The sequence below is a fragment of the Macaca fascicularis genome, chromosome 4, assembly GCF_037993035.2.
Source record: "Macaca fascicularis isolate 582-1 chromosome 4, T2T-MFA8v1.1".
NCBI lineage: Eukaryota > Metazoa > Chordata > Mammalia > Primates > Cercopithecidae > Macaca > Macaca fascicularis.
The window spans coordinates 152,145,500-152,167,225 of NC_088378.1; the positions used below are offsets into that span (position 1 = coordinate 152,145,500).

Below are 21,726 nucleotides of genomic sequence, written 5' to 3' on the forward strand. Positions count from 1 at the left end.
TACACACACATACACACACATATATATATAAAATATATAAAAGAATTAAATTTAAAATTTAAAAAATCCCTGAAATGTCTACATTATTCTTTCTTCTATCATTCATCCTGGAATATCTACCATACAAATCAAAACTTAACAGAGTATTAAAGTATATTATATTCCAAATAGAATATTTGGATGACAAATCTCCAATAAAATTAAGAAAAATAATTATTTGATAAATAATCATTTGGTAAATAACTGACAAATAACTGCAAAATATTTAAGTGCAAGTCAATTCACTTACACAGAAGACTCTCATTATGCCAACCATCATATTGCCATTATTAGGTATCAGGGAAACAACAGGAAAATTTGTCTTCAGCAGTAGCAGAATCTCAACCATACTCCATCCTTATGGGCATTTGACACCTCTTTTTCCAAGATGTGTGCAATGTGTCAACATCAATGCCACTACTGACACCTTGTCATTATTTTTGTTGCTTTGTCTCTTCCTTTGCATATAACTGAGAATTAAGGTAGGAAAAATTTTAAAATAGGCCTAATAGTAGAAATAAGAATGAGAAAGTTGAAGTAGACAGAAATGGGCTTTAACAATTGCAATTCATTTTGGAAGTGAAACTAGAGGCGTTAATTTTAGAGGTAAGTACAGAAATCTATACTCAAAGGATCCTGGGTTGCCTGAATTCCAGAGTGAGAACAATATGTGATGCTAGTGACAGAATTCTCAACAGTGGCAAACTACCAAAGAGTGTGCTGCTGGTTCACATGACACACATGTTGTACACTATCATTGTATGAGCCTATTTTCAGCTATCATATTTGAAACAAGTCCGATACATTCTCCATATTTGTGGTAAACTTCTAGGTATACAACTCTAAGTCCTACACATATAAAACTACTATTATATTCCATGTAGACTAAAACAAAATTATTTCCCAGTTAACTAAACTACACTAGACTGTAAGGCTCCCAAGAGCAGTGACACATTACTAGGTCTTGTTTCTTTTATTGCACTTAGTACATTTTCAGATATATAGAGATGTTCTGCAAATGTCTGTTGAGTAAACGAGTGAATGAGTAGAGAATAAAACAAACCAATGAATAAAACAGACCACCAATCTTGATAGAGGATATCTTCCAGTTACAAGGGACTCCTGGTCCTAAATAAATAAATCCATCCTTGTATATCTTGTTCTCATAAACTTATATAGATGTATGGGAGAAAAAAAAATAACAGAGATGGGAGAAAGTGGGGGAGGAGAACAGACTAAAAATTCCATTTCAGAAAGTTTATGTTTTTTGCAAGAGTAGTAACAGAACAGTACATAAAATATATTTCACAAGGGAGAAAGAATTTTGTAAACCTATATGATCTCACAATTAATACTTTAAGGTTAACCTAAAAAGAACCACAAAAATATACATTACAATTCACAAAGGTATATACATTGTTTAAAAATTGAAACCAGTATTTTTAAAAATGACCTTGTCTTAAACCCAGTTTTCTTAGTGGATTTATCAAAAAATAGACACTCCTCAGAGACTGTTTCATCAGATAAAGTAAATGAGGTCTTAACTACATGCACTACTGCCTTTTTAAAAAGCCAAACAAAACATTCTGCTTTGTCAGGGTTAGAAAAAAAATAAAACAACCAGTGCTACCATGCTGAGATGCAGTAAAATAAAAGCAAAGTGGTTTCAAAAATAAATATGGGATATATATTATTCTTGTATTGGAAAAAACTGACAGGCCCTCATCCACAATCACATGTGTATTCAATTATACTTAATTAAAGTTGGGCTACACAAGTTTCAGGGTTTTTTTTTTTTTTTTTTTTTCTCTCTCTTGATAAGGCTAGAAAACAAGTTTTCTTAAAGCAACAGAAAAGCTGACAGATGGTGTCTCTTTGGATACAATCCAATGATCTGCTCCTACTGTGCCCTTCCAAGAGCAACTCACTTTCATGCACCTTAGCTCCAGTAGAAGTCGGGAAAAAAAAAAAAAAAAAAAAGACAAGAAAGGAAGGTACAATGGTCATCTATCTCTATATGATTTAGCAGTCCCCTCCTTTAAAATAATCATAATAGGAATTTCAAATTCCATTCCATTGGACAAAATGGATGCATCTTAGGAGTCATCTGACAATACAATATAGATATACAGCAGGAATTCTCCTATCCTACCTCCATTTGACAGACTCACTACATAAGGCCGATGTTCCCCATTCTCTCAGTAAAACTCTGCTGCCTACAGCATGTTTCTCAGATTTAATAGGCTATCTTCTAGATGAGTCTCAAACTTTACTTCTAACTGGCTTTCCTTTCAATTAACTAAACAACTACAATATAGACCCCGGAGCAGAAAATGGGGCTAGAGGCCACTGACGTTATGGTTTATTGAAAAAACTGGTCAGATGATGCGGTTCAAGTCATAATTCTGCCACTTACTAGCTCTGTGGTCTTAAGCGAATAGCAGTCTACTTAAGCCTGAGGTTTGCCTTCTTATAGTTGTCATAGTAATAAAGTTAACAATACTATATATTGAACAGATACTATGTGCCAAGCATAGTGCTGATTAAACCTATGACCTCTTTTCATTCTCACACTATTATTATTATCATCATTTTATAAATGAGGAAATTGAAACCTATAGAGAGGCTGAATAACTTATGCCAATGATAGCAGCAGGAGGCAGACAAATGCCTAGGCAGAGAGTGTCAGGTCCCCAGTGAAACCCCACTTTCAAACCAAAGACAGTTTAAAGCCTGAAAGCCAAGCTACAAGTCAAATCCACGGACCAGATTGAGAACCTGTCTTCCCATTTGGCATACTTTCCTCTGATTGATCCCCACCCTCCACCAATTTTACTTTAACCTACCCTTTCCTTACTGGTTTTCTACACCATGGTGCCCACCTTTGAGTGGTGCCTTCATTTTAACCTTTTGTGCATACTCACAAACCAATCAGCATGCACTTCCCATTCTGAGTCCATGCAAAGTCCCAGACCCAGACACACAGAGTGAGAGAGAGAATCCACCCGACTACAGGGGTGGGGGACCACCCCCTGCATCCCCGGTCCACTGAGAGCTGTTCCACCACTCAAGAAAATTCTTCTCTGCCTATCCTAACCCTTCTAATTGTCAGTGTAAGCTCATTCTTCTTGGATGTGGGACAAGAGCTTGGGAACCACCGAATGCAGGTACAAGCTATAGTACGGGTGAATTGAGTGGGCAGGGTGCCTCCAGTGGTAGGCCCAGGGCTGAGTGAGGCCTGGGTTGGGGGGCATCATTGGCTGTGGAGGTCCCTGGTTGGCAAAGTGGCCCAGAAAAATCCAGTGTCACCAAGATCTGAGCCCAAGCATTCTCAAGCTACCTTTCTCCAACCATTTCCTTATTCAAAACACCACCACAGTGACTTATCATTCTCTGTGCAAGACATGATGTTTCACAATACAATAACCACTGCTTATGGGTTTTGTTTTGGTTCTCCCCACCCCACTACTGCTTAAATTGCCTTTAAATCCACCTAGAAGATATTTTAAGACACAGCCTAAATATTACTTTCCATGGAAGCACTCTCCAACTCACCCAAACAATCCATCATACAATGTGAGCTTATAACTTAATTGTTTTGTATTGTTTAACTCTGTTCTGTGGGATTCTCAAGGGCAGATACCACATGAACTCATCTTTTTATGTTCAACTACATTTGTTTAACAAATCGCCACACCTGTAATCCCAGAGCTTTGGGAGGAAAAGGCAGGAGGATTGCTTGAAGCCAGGAGTTCAGGACCAACCTGGGCAACAAAACAAACTGAGATCCTGTCTCTACAAAAAAATTAAACAAACAAAAAAACAAATTAATGTCCAGTTGTAGCGCTCGTTGGTCTTCTTAAAGAACAAACATATGAAGTAAATAAAATTATTTTTAAAGATAACAAATATAATGAACTTTCTCAACTGTAAAAGCATCTCTAAATTGTTCTATCAATGCATATCCACTCCATGAACTAACCTGAAGAAAGTGTTGACCATTCTACTCAATTAACTTTAAACTAAGTTTGCTTTAATGATGTGTCTAAATTTGAGTACCTTTAAATTTTTGCTTTTTATCCAAATTCATTCTGCCTTCTTCAAATTAAATAGTTTTGTTAGAAATCTGATAAGCAAGAGGTACTTTTCAGAAAGGGCAAGAGAATCCTACAACACGCTAGAATTTGAAATGATTTTTTTAAATCAGTCATTTCTCTATGCTAGTAACTAAGAAAACAATATATATATATATATATTCATTTCAAATTTTATACAAAATAATGATTAAAAAGTTTACAAAATATAACATTAACTCCTAATATTGTCCAAGCTTTTTAACTGAGCTGCTCTCTTTAAAAGCATTCACTAAGCCAGCATTTGAAAGTTCTGCAACTTAAGGATAATTACTTTGCAGGTATGAGCCAATAGTGCCATCCACTGTTCCTATGAATGATCTTTCCCAAGTACAGTTTTACATTGCACTCGAAATAAGCGTTACTTTAAAATTTCATTTGTACAATATTTTAGTGAAATAAGATATTTTGGGATTCCATTGAAGACATAAAAAAGACTACAAATTTCAGGACAACTGGTTTGTGGATAAAAGAGTAAAAATGCAGTTCAGAATTGCCATAAATGCCTCAATTTCACACATTTAATTGTTTCATATAACTTTCACTTCATTCATAGTCCAAACTATCATATTCTTTTTTTCTACAAAACAATCATCTATAGTAAGAGAAGCAATTAGAACTATATTCCAGGTTAGCCAGAAATATTTTTTCTGCATTTAAGAAACACTGCTGTCAACTGAAATACTTAACAAACATTTATGGAGTGAATACTGTGAAAAAGACACTGTGCTGAAAGCTACAGGAGAGACTAAGATGATTTTGTGTGTGTGTGTGTGTGTGTGTGTGTGTGTGTGTGTGTGTGTCAAACAATCACTTAAAACTGAACAGGTGAAATAGGAAATTGAAGAACCAACGTTGAATAGCATAAAGTCATAACCTCACATTCTGGTCCCAGCAAATTTCTTGCCTAAATAATAGAAAGAATAAAAAGAAATCAAGGGTAGAAGGAGTCTCCGAGAATGATGGTAGAGTAGAAGATACAGCAGCATCAAGATTTGAAAAAAAAATATGTATTAATCTGCTAAGCTATACATTCAGTAGGTAGCACTATACCCATGCCAGAAAAGACATCGTCTCTAAGATCTCATCTAATTTATTCAAGTCATGCTGCCAGAAAATACAGTGTCTATGACTCCAAACTCCAAGTGCAGAGCTCTTTCCAATGTATCATAGATTCTACTACCTTCTCCAGAATAGGCTGGTGTCATATTCTAGGCTCATGACAAAGATTAAGGTCCCTGTTGCCCATAAAGCTTACAGAAGAACACGAATAATAACCACAGCTCTGTACTCATCTTAGGGTGTGCAAATAAAACAGTTATAATACCCAGATTTTAAGTTTCACGAGAGAGCCATGTTAGGAAAACTATAAATTTACTTTTGAAAGAATATAATGTAGCAAACATCATATAAATTGTGTGACTTGATGTAAGCTACAACTGTTAGGCACAGTCACACTCTGAGCTAGTATTTAATCAGAAAGGCCACGTTCCAGAGGAGATTGCTGTGTATGTTTAAGCTATCTTTTATCTTTAGTCAACACTAGAGGCTTTGCTAATTAGCATACTAAATAATAAGTTTCCATTTTTGAAAGTACTGGTCAACTACTAATTGCAAGTAGTTAATAGCATAAAAGACAGTCGAAATAGAGTCTCAGTTAAAGAAGGGACACTCGAGATAAGTAGATTGGCTAAAATATTTTCCAAAACTGAGTAAAGAATCTTGCAACACACACTTGCCTAAATCAGTGTTTCTCAAACTATGTATAATGACAGAGCAGGATTTTTACTTCCAACCTCTTATAAACCGGTATCTGTGTAAAATACAGTGAAAATGAATTATAACTCACTGCTGTGACCTTAAACTGCCTTAAAAGTCTCTAAAGTGCTTGCCCTCAATTTGTGGACTCATCACAGACCAGCAATCTGCAGTTAACTGGTCCACAGAACACACTTTGGTTAGCACTGGCCTAGACCTTGAAAGATGTGATTCTGGCTTGTCCCCGCCCCACTCTCACTTCAGACACTAGGAAAGGAATTCTGGTTGCCTGAGGATGCATTATCTGTAGTGAGACACTATATTGCTTCTTCTGGCTCAAGTGGACCTTTCTTACAAGGTTTGATTTCATCACCCAAAAAGAGAGAGAACGAGGACTCCACCAACATTACAAGAACGGCTGGACTGTGCCAGCTTGTTTAATAAATTCTTCCTGGAGACTGTGGACTAGGACTTGTTTTCATTAGAACCTGACAGCAGAGTTGTCAGGTTACAATGAAATAATGAGTTTGAAATATCCATTCAAATATTTGTAGATAGCCTACGCATCCAGGACTGGAATAGAAACTGATAAATTCTGTACATTACAGACATAAAGTGTAAAAATCTGAGTTAGTTTTCCCAAAGCCAGAGTGTTGCAGGGGGGGAAAAAATTACTTTTAAAAATGATAACAAATTCAAGAATATAATCTCAAAGAAAATTAGATTCCCCTTAAAGGTTCTCAGTTACCACCATATGTCTGACTGATGGCAAATAACAAGAAAGACAAGATAAACTTTAAAAGAGAAAGTATCAGTAAAATATCACAGGGTCAGACAGGATTTTCTAAGATGTGTTTAGCCTGAGGGAGGATTTCAGATCTTCGAGCTAAGGATAATCTGATAGGAGTATCTTAAAAATGATATAATTTATATAAGAACTGCAAAGCAGCATCTAACTCTTGGCTTTGGAAGATAAAAATTGGCAAGGGACTGTCAAAAAGGATGACTTTCATAGGGACAGAGAAGGTAAAATAAAGCACAGATGTCCTTTATGCCACAATTTCCAATTTTTTACTTTTGTCCCCTACACTAGCCCCTACCCTGTCTCCATACTGTATTCCTACTGCTAGAAAAAATAAGGGAGTCACGGCCAGGCGCGGTGGCTCACCAGTAATCCCAGCACTTTGGGAGGCCGAGGCGGGCGGATCACGAGGTCAGGAGATTGAGATCATCCTGGTTAACAGGGTGAAACCCCGTCTCCACAGAAAATACAAAAAATAAGCCGGGCGTGGTGGCGGGCGCCTGTAGTCCCAGCTACTCGGGAGGCTGAGGCAGGAGAATCGCTTGAACCCAGGAGGCGGAGCTTGCAGTGAGCCGAGATCGCGCCACTGCACTCCAGCCTGGGAGACAGAGCAAGACTCGTCTCAAAAAAAAAAAAAAAAAAAAGAAAAGAAAAAATAAGGGAGTCACACAAATGGGAGACCAGACAAAAACTGAGCTTTTCAACCTTAGCTTATTTCTTCCATTCATGGACATGTTGACTCCCTGTGATACTGACCATAACATTTGATTGACTTTTTAAAAAAATTCTACATAAGTATCCACACACACCCTATCCTGCTGTGCCCATCCAAAATGCATACAATCTGAAATTTTCAACTTCTCACTTCGCTAAAGCAACTGATGTACTTTTATGTTTTGCTTTATTTTATTTATTTAGAGATGAAGTCTCACTCTGTCATCCAGGCTGGAGTGCAGTGGCATGATCTCAGCTCACTGTAACCTCCACTCCCTGGGTTCAAGGAATTCTCCTGCCTCAGCCTCCCGAGTAGCTGGGATTACAGGCATGCACCACCACACCCAGCTAATTTTTGTATTTTTAGTAGAGGCAGGGTTTCACCATGTTGGCCAGGCTGGTTTTGAACTACTGACCTCAGGTGATCCACCTGCCTCAGCCTCCCAAAGTGCTGGGATTACAGGCGTGATCCACCGCACCTAGCCATCCTTAAGTTAGAAATATAACAAGGCATAACAACTTTGCAAAGTCTAATGGTTCTAATAGTAACTTCAGTAATTTACTAATACGTATAATAAAAGTTGCTACAAATGGGACCCTTTTCCTAAATGAAAAATGAAAAATTTATGGAAAGTCAGATCTACATATTTAATCCAGAAGCAATAAAATTTTGAAAAGTGTTAGGATTTTACTGAGAAGGCTCATTTTTCTACTGAAAAATAATTATGAGTATAATCATTTTAAAACATTTAAAAGTAAGTGAAAAAAAGCAATGAGCTCCACCAGCATGAAAAAAATGAAATCCGGCCGGGCACAGTGGCTCACACCTGTAATCCCAGCACTTTGGGAGGCCAAGGTGGGTGGATCACAAGGTCAGGAGTTCAAGACCAGCCTGGCCAACATGGTGAAACCCCGTCTCTACTAAAAATACAAAAATTAGCTGGGTGTGGTGGCGTGCGCCTGTAGTACCAGCTACTCCAGAGGCTAAGGCAGAAGAATCAACTGAACTCAGGAGGTAGAGCTTGCAGTGAGCCGAGATCATGCCACTGCACTCCAGCCTGGGTGACAGAGCAAGACCCCATCTCAAAAAAATAAAATAAAATAAATAAAATAAAATAAAGAAAGAAATCCAAGCTAATATGTTATAGAATGATAGTGTAGACAAATACTTATGGGAATGCTTTCATGTGAGAGCAAGTGATAAGGCTGCAACCGATTCAGGAAGATGATTAGCAGTCTGAGAAAATTAGAAACTCATTTCTCATTCTGGGACAATATGGATTAAATTTTCTTAATATGAAAAGCATTATTTGCTAATGTACTGAGGATCAACACTCTAATGTGAGGGATACAAGAGGATGAGAGTGATACCAAATCCAGTGAGCTTTCAATCTTTTAAAGTGCAGGCCCATTTTGAAGAAAACATTAAGTCTATAAGAGGGAAAATTCAAATAATATACATAAAATATTTTACCTAAAGGCTATTTAAAATGGTTACCTAAAGCAAATTTTTAAAATTCTAAATTGTAAACATTAAAAAATTTTTAAATATTTTTAAAATTAATTTTTAATGTACAGCAACAAAAACTAATAACTTATAAAACATTTACTCAACAAATATTTATTGAGTGCAGTCAGCCCTCTGTGTCCATGTGTGTACTATATCTACAAATTGAACCAATCATGGATTGAAATTATTTGGGGCCAGGTGCGGTGGTTCAAGCCTATAATCCCAGCACTTTGGGAGGCCGAGGTGCACAGATCACAAGGTCAGGACTTCAAGAGCAGCCTGGCCAATATGGTGAAACCCCCGTCTTTACTAAAAATACAAAAATTAGCCAGGTGTGGTGGCACACGCCTGCAGTCCCAGCTACCTGGGAGGCTGAGGCAGAAGAATAACTTGAACCCAGGAGGCGGAGGTTGCAGTGAGCCGAGATCGCGCCATTGTGCTCCAGCCTGGGCGACAGATTGAGACTCCACATCAGAAAAAAAAAAAAAGAAAAGAAAAAAAAAAGAAAATATTTAGAAGAAAAAAAAAACACTTAAAAATAATGCAACAATTAAAAGAAACTAAATTTTTAAAATATAACAACTATTTATGTAGCATTTATATTGTATTAGGTATTATTAGTAATCTAGAGATGATTTAAAGTATATTGGAAAAAGTCAGTGGGTTATATGAAAATACTACACCTTTTTTTTTTTTTTTTTTTGGAGACGGAGTCTAGCTCTGTCTCCAGGCTGGAGTTTAGCGGTGCGATCCCGGCTGACTGTAACCTCTGCCTCCCAGGTTCAAGTGATTCCCCTGCCTCAGCCTCCTGAGTAGCTGGAATTACAGGCACATGCCACCACACCCAGCTAATTTTTGTATTTTTAGTAGAGATGGGGTTTCACCTTGTTGGCCAGGATGGTCTCAATCTCCTGACCTCATGATCCGCCCACCTCGGCCTCCCAAAGTGCTGGGATTACAGGCGGGAGCCACCACACTCGGCCAATACTACACCATTTTATATGAGGTACTTAAGTATGCATAGATTTTGTATCTGAGGAGGTCCTGGAACTAATCCCCTGCAGATACCGAGGGACAACTGCACTCACTTTGTACTAAACACTGAACTCGAAGATAATAATGTAATGACAAATGAAACACATTCAGCACCCAAGGAGCTTACAATGTAGTGGAAGATCCAAATGACACAGTCTGTAAAGTGCCATAATCAGGATACATAGGGAATGCTGTGGACACAAATTAGAGGGAGGGATAGATGCAGCCTGGTTGTGGAGGGAGAAACAAGCACACATCCCAAGAAAGGAGCACATAGCTGAGTGCAGGAGGCTCACCCATGAGGTGAATGGGGAAGAACAGACACGCCAGGAAAACCCTTCAGCCTACAGGGAGGCCTGTAGTCAAGACAGAGAAGAATCTGGAGTTTTGAGAATTTCAAGCAGTTCAGGAAGACTGAATACTGGAGTGTGAAGTGGGGAGCGACAAAATGAAGAAGAACAAAGGGACTAGAAAAATAAACAGTTAAAAACAGACACTCAACAGGCCAAATACGTACCTGGAAAGTTACCGTGCAGAGACCTAATGAATCCTAATATAACAGAGTTTGACAGACCCTGAAATACTAATGTTTTAAAGGAATGTGTCTAGCCAAAAGCCCCACATAAACACACACACAAAACCAGCATTTTTCAGCCAGGCGCAGTGGCTCACGCCTGTATTCCCAACACTCTGGAAGGCCGAGGCAAGTGGATTGCCTGAGTTCAGGAGTTCGAGACTAGCCTGGGCAACACGCTGTAACTCTGCCTCTACTAAAGTAGAAAAAATTATCCAGGCATGGTGGCATGCACCTGTAATCCCAGCTACTCGGGAGGCTGAGACAGGAGAATCGCTTGAACCCAGAGGCGGAGGTTGCAGTGAGCAGAGATCACGCCATTGCACTCCAGCCTAGGTAACAGAGGGAGACTCCATCTCAAAAAAAAAAAAAAATGAAAAACAAAAAAAAAAAACACTGCATTTTTCAGGAGAAAGCATGATTAGCCAGCAAACTCCAAATATTATTGTCCAATGTGCAAAGCAATCTGTACCATGATGATAGTTTAGCATAGTCCCGCTAAACTGTCAAATTATGTAACTTATTCATTCATTCATTCATTCAGTAAATAAATATGCATTAAATCCCTACTGTGTATAATTTTCTACTTACTGGGGACAGAGTGGTAAATAACAAAATCAAAAAGGCCCTGCTCTCATGGAGTGTATATGCCAGTGAGGAGAGACAATTAAAATACAAATAAATGACCATTTATATATTTCAATGACACTTAAAGTTACAGAGGAAAACAAGGCAACTAAAAAAAAGAGAAGGAATGTTAGAACGTTTGAGATTTTAAATAGGATAATCAGGAGTTGTGGGAAAGTATTACAATGTTTGAATGAAGGAGAAAGAAGAACTGAGGCAGGGGAAAGCAAACAGCCTTGCATTTATAATTCAGCGCAGGCTGGACAGACAGAATGAGTATATGAGGTACTCAGTCAAGTGACAACTATACTTCTCACTGTTGAATTCTGCTTTAATTACTAGTTTCTGAGCTTGATAAGTTTGGGTTTCTGAATCTTCAACACTGAAGGCCAGATGCTGGTCCACCACAAATTCACCAAGTCACTGAATGCCACTCCATGGGGCTTTTTGGGAAAAACTAAATGACTTTGGTCAACCTTTTCTAGTCTTTGACAGCAGTGTGGAGGATAAACCAGAAACTGGTGAGACTACAGAAAAGAGGGCTAGTGGCAACACAACTGCCACTGTTCTGGAGGAAGTAAAGGCATTGGATTCAGAGAAATAGGCAGATGGTGGACAAGGAAGCTGTTCACCAGTTCTCAATGAGAAGGAGCATGAAGAAAGAACGGAAGGAAAACAATTTCAAATAAAAGGGAAGGAGGATGAAGTAGAAAGGGGCAGAACAGCTTAAATCTGTGGGGAATGAGATGTGGTTGTATGGGTAATTAGCTGCTCCCTGTGATTTAAGAAACAGAAGGCCTTCATCTCATCAAATTTTCAGAAAAATGTTTCTTTTTCTGATGGACTCATAATTTAAAGAATGCAAAAATTCAATAAATGCTTACGAAACAAATGAGTATACCAAGAGGTATAATCGAGGACTTTAAATCAAGGTGTGGAAATTAAAAGAGTATTTAATATTCTGTCATGATGCTTCTTTTAAGTTTAAAGCTCAGAAGAATAACATTTTAAAATATGCATCTCAAATAGTGAATAATCAAAGTGTGGTTAGTATCTTGGGCAACATTTACTATACCTTTACTAAAAAAAACAGTCGAATATGGCAAGTGTCTTAATCACTCCACAAAATAAAGTGCTAATTTTTTTCAAATATTTTAAATAAGGCCATAGCTGGGAAATGAAATCCATGTTTATTACCAAAAATGGAAAGAATATTAAAGTTATAAAACCCTGCTGCAAATATAAGTGCAGTTTACATACAGGAAACATTTCAGAAAAAACTGCATTCGAGCACATTTTGTAATTTTTCTTTCCCAAGAAAATGTTCGGCTACTTTTCTACGTCACATGTCCAAGAAAAAAAAATTAAATTCATGAAATATACTGAATATTTTATGAGTAAGTTCGAGAGATGCTTACCCGGTATTGATGGAAATGATTTCTATCAATGGATTCTTCCTAATCTTCGGCAAATCCAATCGTGCTCCCCCCAGCCGCCTTCCATTATCCTTTTTCTGGCCCAGCAGTCTCACAGAGTGACCTTCAAACCAAGCACATAAATATACATTAGCAAGAGTCACACACTTCACTGTAACTTAATGCTTTCAACAAACATGTTCATTTAACTTCTTTTTGGGAGCAGGGGAAACAACATAAAGGAGTGAAGCGTGATCATTTAAACTTAAGAAATACTGTCCAAACGGAAAAGAGCGGCGGGGTGCAGTGGCTCACACCTGTAATCCCAGCACTTTGGGAGGCCAAGGTGGGAGGATCACCTGAGGTCAGGAGTTTGAGACCAGCCTGACCAACATGGTGAAACTCCATCTCTACTAAAAATACAAAAATTAGCTGGGTGTGGTGGCGGGTGCCTGTAATCCCAGCTACTTGGGAGGCTGAGGCATGAGAATAGCTTGACCCAGGAGGTGGAGTTTGCAGTGAGCCGAGATGGCACCACTGCACTGCAGCCTAGGTTACAGAGTGAGACTCCGTCTCAAAAAACAAAACAAAACAAAACAAAAAACGGAAAAACAGCTGTATTCAAGGCCTATTTGCTTTGCTTATATTGGAACAGATGAGAAACAGAATACCCTCAAAATATCATTTCTACAGGTTTATACTCTCCAGCATAGGCCAAATACGTACGTCTAGCAGGAAGGGGTGGCTTGGCCACTGGGCCTGCCTGCCACTACATCACAGAAAAAATGAGTAATAATAATAACAATACAAAAGCAATCCCAAGTAACTGCTCAAAGCAAACAACAAATCAAAGAAGTAAATAATCGAAAAAGCTGAGACAAAATTGCACTTTAGGGTTGGATTTTTTAAACAAACAAACATTTTATTTTTACACAATGTCACAAAAGGAAATCAGATCACTACTAAGAGCCATTAAAACGTCTGTAATTTTTAAATTTTGATATAATTTCACACTTGTAGAAAAAGTGGAAGAACACAAAATACAAAAAAATCCCATACCCTTCAGATTCAATTATTATTTTACCATATTTATTTGTCATTTGTTCTTTCTATATGGACATATTGTATTTTGGGTTTTTTGGGGGGTTTTTTTGGTTTTTTGGGGTTTTTTTAGTTTTGTTTTGTTTGTTTTAAGAGACAGGGTCTCGCTATATTGCCTAGGCTGATTTCAAACTCCTGGGCTTAAGCAGTCCTCCTGTCTCAGCCTCCCAAAGTGCTGCAATTACAAGCATGAGCCACTGCAACCGGCCTAGACCTATTATTTTTATAACTTTACTGAGTTATATCCTATAGCCTATAAAATTCACACACTATGAGAGTAAGAGTCAATGATTGTCAATACATTTTAAAGTTTTGGCCAGGCATGGTGGCTCACACCTGTAATCCTGGCACTCTGTGAGGCCAAGGCAGGCAGACCAGCCCAGCCAACATGGTGAAACCTCATCTCTACTAAAAATACCAAAATTAGCTGGGTGTGGTAACATGCATCTGTAAGCCCAGCTACTCAAGAGAGTGAGGCAAGAGAATCACTTGAACCTGGGTGACAGAGGTTGCAATGAGCCAAGATCACGCCACTGTACTCCAGCCTGGGCGACAGAGTGAGACTCCATCTCAAAGAAAAAAGTTTTATAATCATCACAATAACTCAATTTTAGAAATATGATGTAAATGTTCTAAAATTGAGCTTATTAGAGTCTATCTCTATTCCCATACCAAATAGAGGGAATTTTGTTAATCCACTGACCAGCTGATTGACATTTGAATTGTTTCCAATTAACAGCTACCATAAAAATGCTTCTGTGAACATTCACATGCAAGTTTTCATATGGACATATGTTCTATTTTCCTTGGATATATTCCTAGGAGTAGAACTGCTGGATCATGTGGTAAATTTATATTTAACATTTTAAGAAACAACAGCTTACGAAAGCAGTCATTCCATTTTATATTCCCACCAGCAATGTATGAGGTTTTGAGTTTCTTCATATCCTTGCCAATACTTAGTACTACAACTTCTTTTGATAACAGCCATTCTAATGGGTGTGTAGTGGTATGTGATTGTGGTTTGAATATGCATTTCCATAGTGAGGAATGATGTTGAGTACCTTTTCATGTGATTATCAGCCAAATGTATTTCTTATTCAGTAGAATGTTATGATGATCAATTTTATATGTCAACTTGACTGTGCCACAGGGTACCCAGATATTTTGATATTATTCTGAATGTCTCTGTGAGGGTGTTTCTAGATAAGATACCATTTGAATTGGCAGACTAGGTAAAGCAAATTGCCTTCCCAGTGTGCATGAGCCTCATCCAATTAAATAAAGGTCTCAATTAAAAAAAAAAAAAAAAGGCTAAGAGTGAGCTCCTCCTGACTGACTGTATGAGCTAGAACACAGGTCCATTTTGGCCTTTAGACTCACACTGAAATATTGTCTCTTCTTGGGTCTCAAGTGTGCCAGCCTGTGGACTGTAACTTAACACCCTTGGCTCTCCTGTTTCTTAGGCCTTTGAACTCAAGACAGCAACCACATACACAACAGCTCTCTGAGGTTTCCAGCTTGCTGAACGCAGATCTTGGAACTTCTCAACCTCCACAGTTGCATGTGCCAATTCCTTACACTACATCTCTTTCTATATATATACCCATTGGTCCCAACTAATACAAATGTCTACTCCAGTATTTTGCCAGTATTTTAATTAGAGTATTTGTCTTACTGAGTTGTAAGAATTATTTACACATTATGGTTACAAGACCTTTATCAGATATATGATTTATAAATATTTTCTCTCAGTCTGTGGCTTATATTTTCACGTTCATGATGGTGTGTCTTGAAAAGTAAATGTTTTTTCCATTTAATGAAGTTCAATGTATCCAATTTTTTCTTTTATGGCTCATGCTTTTGGTGTCACATCTAAGAACTCTTTAGCTATATTAAGGGTACAGAGATTTATCATGAGTTTTCTTCTACATGTTTTATTGTTTCTGTCTTATATTTATGTCTAGAATTCACTTTATTTTTATGTACAGTGAAGTCCTAAGCTCTTTTTTTTTTTATATGGATATTCAATTGTCCTGATGCTATTTCTTTTCCTTCTTCCTCTTTCGTGCTATTGGCACACATATTAACATATATAGTGGTATACAATAGCACCACTTATCTGTGGCTTTGCTTTCCACGGATTCAGTTACCCACATTACAGTATAAGAAGATATTTTGAGACAGGGAGAGAGAGACCCCACATTCGCATAACTTTTATTATAATGTACTGTAATAATTATTCTATTTTCTTACTATTGTTGTCAATCTCTTACTGTGCCTAGTTTGTGAATGAAACTTTATCATAGGTATGGATGTATGTATAGGGAAAAACACGGGATACACAGGGTTTGGTACTCTCCATAGTTTCAGGCATCCACTGGGGATCTTGGAATGTATCTCTCATGGTTAAGGGAAGACTCATGTAAAGCTAAAAATATGGTGCTATAATTATTGTTTGTTACATAATTATGTGTTTTTTTCCGTTTTGTTTTCTATGAGACAGGGTCTCACTCTGTCACCCAGGGGCCAGAGTGCAGTGGCACGATCATGGCTCACTGCAGCCTCGACTTCCTGGGCTCAAGTGATCCTTCCATCTCAGCCTCCTGAGGAGCTGAGACTACAGGTGTGCACCACGACGTCCATCACTGTTTAAATTGTTTTAATAGAGATGAGGTCTTGCCATGTTGTCCAAGCTGGTCTCAAACTCCTGAGATTAGGTGATACTCCCACCTTGGCCTCCCAAAGTACTAAAATTAAAAGTATGAGTCACCGCACCTGGCCTATGTTTTTTTTTAATAATGAAAATGTGAAAAATATGTTTACTCATATAAATACCATTTCTAGCATGTTTCACTGTTCCTTGGAATCCAAGTTATTATTCAGTGCCTCTTCTTTTCTGCCTGACAAACTTTCAATATTTCTTACAAAGTCCATTCCAGTTTCTGCTGCATGTGCAGAAGAAACAACTTCTGGTTAACTTAAGGTATGTGGAGAGTTGCACAAGCCTCATAGCGCTAGCTCAGCTCCCAGAATTCCCTTCTAAAACCCCGGCTAGTCCGTCTGTCCATTGCTTGCACCAAACAGGTCAGTAACTTCAGTCCAGTAGAGCTGCAGACCTTCCCTACTGCTTGCCATCAAAATCTCCACCGTACCTGACAGTTCTCCAAATCCACTGAGCTGTCTCAGGAGCAGCCAGGAAGCTGCTGGCTTTCATGGCCTGTTTTGCCCTAGTTGCAACCTTGCCCGCTGAGCAGAGGAGGGAAAATGGAGCCGCCACAGCATAAATACCAAGACTTACACTGTTTTTATCCAAAGTTCAGTTTTATCATGAATAAACACTTCTCAGTTTGTTGAATGCTTTTAGTTGATTTCCAGAGTACTGACATGATTTGCTTTCGACTGCTTGTGCAACTTTAGCATTGCTTTTGAGAAGAAGGTTTGTTGACCTCCTCATGCCATCATGACAGAAGCATATCAAATGCAACTTTTAAGAAGCAATCATTAAAATAACTTCAAATACATAATTAGTACAGCTCTAAGATTCTAAGCACTTACATACATGTTTCATCGCCTGTCATTTAAGAAAGCTTTATTGCTTCAGTATCTCCGGTACAACTTTTCACAACCAAAAGTAATAAAAGCATCAGTCATAGCCTTTTTGCACTACTCACCTTACTAAGAAACATTTAGTACTTTACTCGTTCTGAAAATTTATGCTCCAACATAGAAACAGGCTAAAGTCAAGCAAGCATTTGGCATGTTGGATTCCACAGATTTTTCAAGATAAGTTAAACTCTCCAATCAAAAGCCCAGTTAATGAAGAGGTGTGCAAGACTGGCATGCTAACATAATAGTTCTCCAAGAGATGCCAAGAGTTCAATAATGACTATGCAAAGCCATGCTATTTTCATACTTGCATGAGACAAATTTCATTATATCCTGCTGAGATTCCAGTAATATGCAGCCTGTACTAATAACATTTGATAAATTATTCATCTTCACTATCTACATGCAAATAAAGGAAAGTATCTCTGCCTGATGATATAATGAGTTATTTTCCAATCCAATGATTCATTAAAGAGCAGCAGACCTAACAATAGTCTGGTTTTTTAAAATTGAAAACTATAGCACACTAAAGACAAAGTAGGAAATAACATAACAGTCACTTGTTATATCTGGCCAAAGATGAAAGGAGGGAATTTCAACCATAAAACAATTCTTTGTTTAAAAATGGAGTAGCAGAACAAAACTTTTATTTGTAATACACCCTTTCACTTAGAAATCCTCTTTCAAACAGAACTGCTGTTTCAAATTAATTCCTTAAATCCATAAACCATATAGTAAATATAAATACTGTGAATCCTTATCTATTTTATGTGCAGTTATCAATACTGTTGCCATCTAAAACAAACTAAAACTTGCCAGAATAAAGAATAAAACTGAAAAAGCAAGTCTTTGGAAAGAAAAGGAGAGAGAACAAGGACTCAGGATCAGAGAAACATGCTGAAGGATTTGAGATGTGAAAGGTAAAAGGCAAATTTTTGGAGCAAATTTGTCCTGAAAATCAGCACGCTATACTTACGAAAGGACCATGAGGCAAAGACCACAATTACACATTCACACATTCCTTCTTTATTTGATCATTTCTCATTAGCCACTGAGGCCTAGCACTGTGACAGAAAAAGAATGGCTGCTCACTGAGCACTGGTTTATTTTGTGATGACTGTGAATCAGCCTTTTGGCTTGAATGAAGGGAAAGAAAAAAGAAAGAAGGCAAACCAGTATAGAAAAGAAAAAGGGAGTGAGTTTTTACATCGTTTCAATCCCATGTAATAAGAAATTAAAGGGGGAAATATTAATAGGAACAGATGGGGAGATGACGCTCAGTGTGACAAGATCAACTGATAATGACATGAGGCCACCGAGGAGATGGTGATAAATATGTAAAGTGACTAAAAGAGATATGCAACTTTAATAAAAAGATGAGAAAGGAAGACTGGCATATATTTAGAATGAGACATACTCAAAAACGTTTTATTTCTGAGATCTTTTATCTTTTCCATTTTAAATGTAAGTTCACATTTCACCTCCTCTAAATAATGGTCAAATATGTCTCGGTGGGTTTATTAACCCTCTTTAATAAACATCTCTCTGAGTTGTTACTTACAAGTGTCAGACACAATTCAATCCTGTTAAAACCAAATTCAATTTTAAGCCCTGAGGTTTTCAGCAGTTACTCATAAATCAGCTACAAAATCTGATTCCATGCTGGTTTTTACATTTGATCTAATCCATTAAAGAATGTTACTAAACCATTTTACCAACTAAAATTACTATACGTTGTAAAAATTTGAACCAAAAAGCTAGCTTTTGATACAATTCACTGTTGTGTACGCATTTCTGAATTCATAATAGTGAAATATTTATGAGAAGAGAAACCAAGGCATTGTATATTATTTGTACAGTAATTGCTACACTAGTTGAATCAATGTTCAACGCTGTCTATCGATCTTCAAGAACAAAAATGTTTTCTAAATCTCATGGTGCTACCTGCGTTGAATGGTGTTAGAACCGAGGGAAAACATCCCACCCACATATACTAAAGTCCAGCTGGTCAGCATATCAGGAAGCCAATCATAATGGTAATTTACAAATAGAAAAGAACCAACTCCCCAAACATAAAGACATATATTAATTGAGTGATAGAAACATAACTAGCATATATCTATTAATTAAATTATGCTCCTACATACAAACCAATCTTCTCTGTTTGGTTCTCATGTTCTAAAGTGGGTTGCACATACTAGCTTTAGAATATCATTCATATTACAGAAACACCAATGATCTGGCAACTTGGACGCCTATTGTTTATTTTTTCCCTTTATTTTTTTCTAAAGGCTCTATAAACAGCCTGACTTTTCGTCAACATTTCATTCACTCCAACTAATTTTAAAGGCCATTCACTGTTTTCTTAATATATGACCACCCACCTCCACTACCACCAGAGAGAACTCATGCCAAGGCTTGTTGGTTTTATTTTTTATCTCTTGATGACTGGTCTCACCTCACACAGATTTGGTTCTATTAAGTACACACAGAAAAGACTTGTCTGAACCCTAGCTCTGGGTTGGCCTGCTGGAAATATTCCTAGTGAAGCAATCCAACACGATGATGGGGACAGACAGCAGAAGGCTGGCAGAACATTCAAGCAAAAAAGTTTTTTAAAATATGAATAAACGGGCCGGGTACAGCAGCTCACACCTGTAATCCCAGCATTTTGGGAGGGTGAGGCAGGAGGATCAGGAGGTCAGGAGAACGACACCATCCTGGCTAACAGGGTGAAATCCTGTCTCTACTAAAAATACAAAAAATTAGCCGGGCGTGGTGGCGGGCACCTGTAGTCTCAGCTACTCGGGAGGCTGAGGCAGGAGAATGGTGTGAACCTGGGAGGCGGAGCTTGCAGTGAGCCAAGATCGTGCCACTGCACTCCAGCCTGGGTGACAGAGCGAGACTCCTTTAAAAAAAAAAAAAAAAAGAATAAGTGTACTATACATATCAATTCTCACTTAAATTTGATCACATCAATTTGAATTTTATTTAAGAATATTAGATAAAAGTACCCAATTTAATCTGTTTTTCTACAAAATGTTCATAGTTACCATTTAAAGTGTCCTTAATAGGCATTTTAACTACTCAATTACAAAGAACAACAAAAGTGTAGTCTAAGTTTTTCTCTACTCCATTCAATATCATTCCTCATATATAGGTACTTCTTAGAAGAAAAAAACGTAGGTATTCATGCTAAAGTGTGACACTCCTTTGAAACACTTCATCTTAAAAGAAGAAAAGAATATAAAACACAGAAATTGGGTTAAATGGAAGAAGCAGCTTTGTCACAAGTCTAGATTGGAAAACTTTACATAAAAATGGTAGAATTAACTAAAAAACAGAATCATTACAACTCAAGCTCTAATTCTTTGCTACTGAGATTAAATAATTCCCTTTTTCAGCAAGTATGAAGAGTTTGCTAATGAGAGCAATGACACCTAGAAAAAGACATTAAAATGAGAAAAGAATAAGAAGAGACTGTCCAAAAAGACAAAACTGAAAGTATAAATCAGAGTATACGTAAAGAGAGCCCATGGAGATATTGATGTTACCAAGGTGCATTTCCAGAGTTTAACAAAGCATGAAGATTCCAACACCTTACCTGGTGGACTGGGGAGGACGCTAAGGTAAGATCACAGTACACAGTTTAAATCCCTAGAAATCTGAGAATTGTTTAATATCAAAACTCCTGTTTTAAAAAAAGTACCTACTCTATAATCTTAATAATATAAAATTTATTTATGGACAAGAATTATGGAAGAGAACATGGAAAGAACATTATTGGAATGGAATGTTCTTAGGCAATTTTTTTATTCCATTTGCACATTATCAATGGTATAATAAATAAGTTACATTAAACAAAGGATACGTATAACAAAGTAATCTGCCTAAGCAAAATGTCCTTTTACTCTAATGGAGATACCTTCTGGGGAAATTACAATAAGTATTTAATTTTATGTTTTAATTACTATATCTTTTGCAAGCAGATGTCTTTTATGACAGTGGGAATAGATTTACATGGTGTCAATTCATTTTTTCAGAATCTAGATCAAATGTACATCAAAACAGTTAAAAGTCAAAGCAGTCCCATGTCAATAACTCAACGTTAATACTGACCCTTAGTAGAACTCCTTAGATCATTAGCTGTCTTGCTACAACAGACTCTCCTGAATTCTAAATTTATTAAATGGCTCCAAGCCTTTGATATTTACAGCAATAAAGCTATGAGCACTTCTGTTTCTGTATGTAAAGCATCCACAGCAACAATACAGAACATAATGATTTCTCATGCTCAAACCTGCATTCCCAAGGATACTGTAGCCAGTGATGAAAGCAAAGCAGACCTTACAAAAGACGGCACTCCAGCTGCTGGAAAATGAGAACAATAAAACGTACAAGACATAAGG

General features: G+C 37.4%; 1 protein-coding gene across 6 annotated transcripts in view; it reads right to left on the reverse strand.

Moving 5' to 3' along the window:
* The window catches only part of CDKAL1 (CDKAL1 threonylcarbamoyladenosine tRNA methylthiotransferase), a 713,545-nt gene that overhangs the window by 436,610 nt on the left and 255,209 nt on the right, over window positions 1–21,726 (reverse strand). For all 6 annotated transcript variants that reach the window (XM_074038810.1, XM_005553933.4, XM_045389964.2 and 3 more), the window contains one exon: window positions 12,611–12,731. Coding sequence is in view for 5 of the 6 variants with exons in the window: in XM_005553933.4 (XP_005553990.1) it covers window positions 12,611–12,731 (121 nt within the window). In the remaining variant the exon portion in view is untranslated. The remainder of the gene's footprint in view (window positions 1–12,610; window positions 12,732–21,726) is intronic.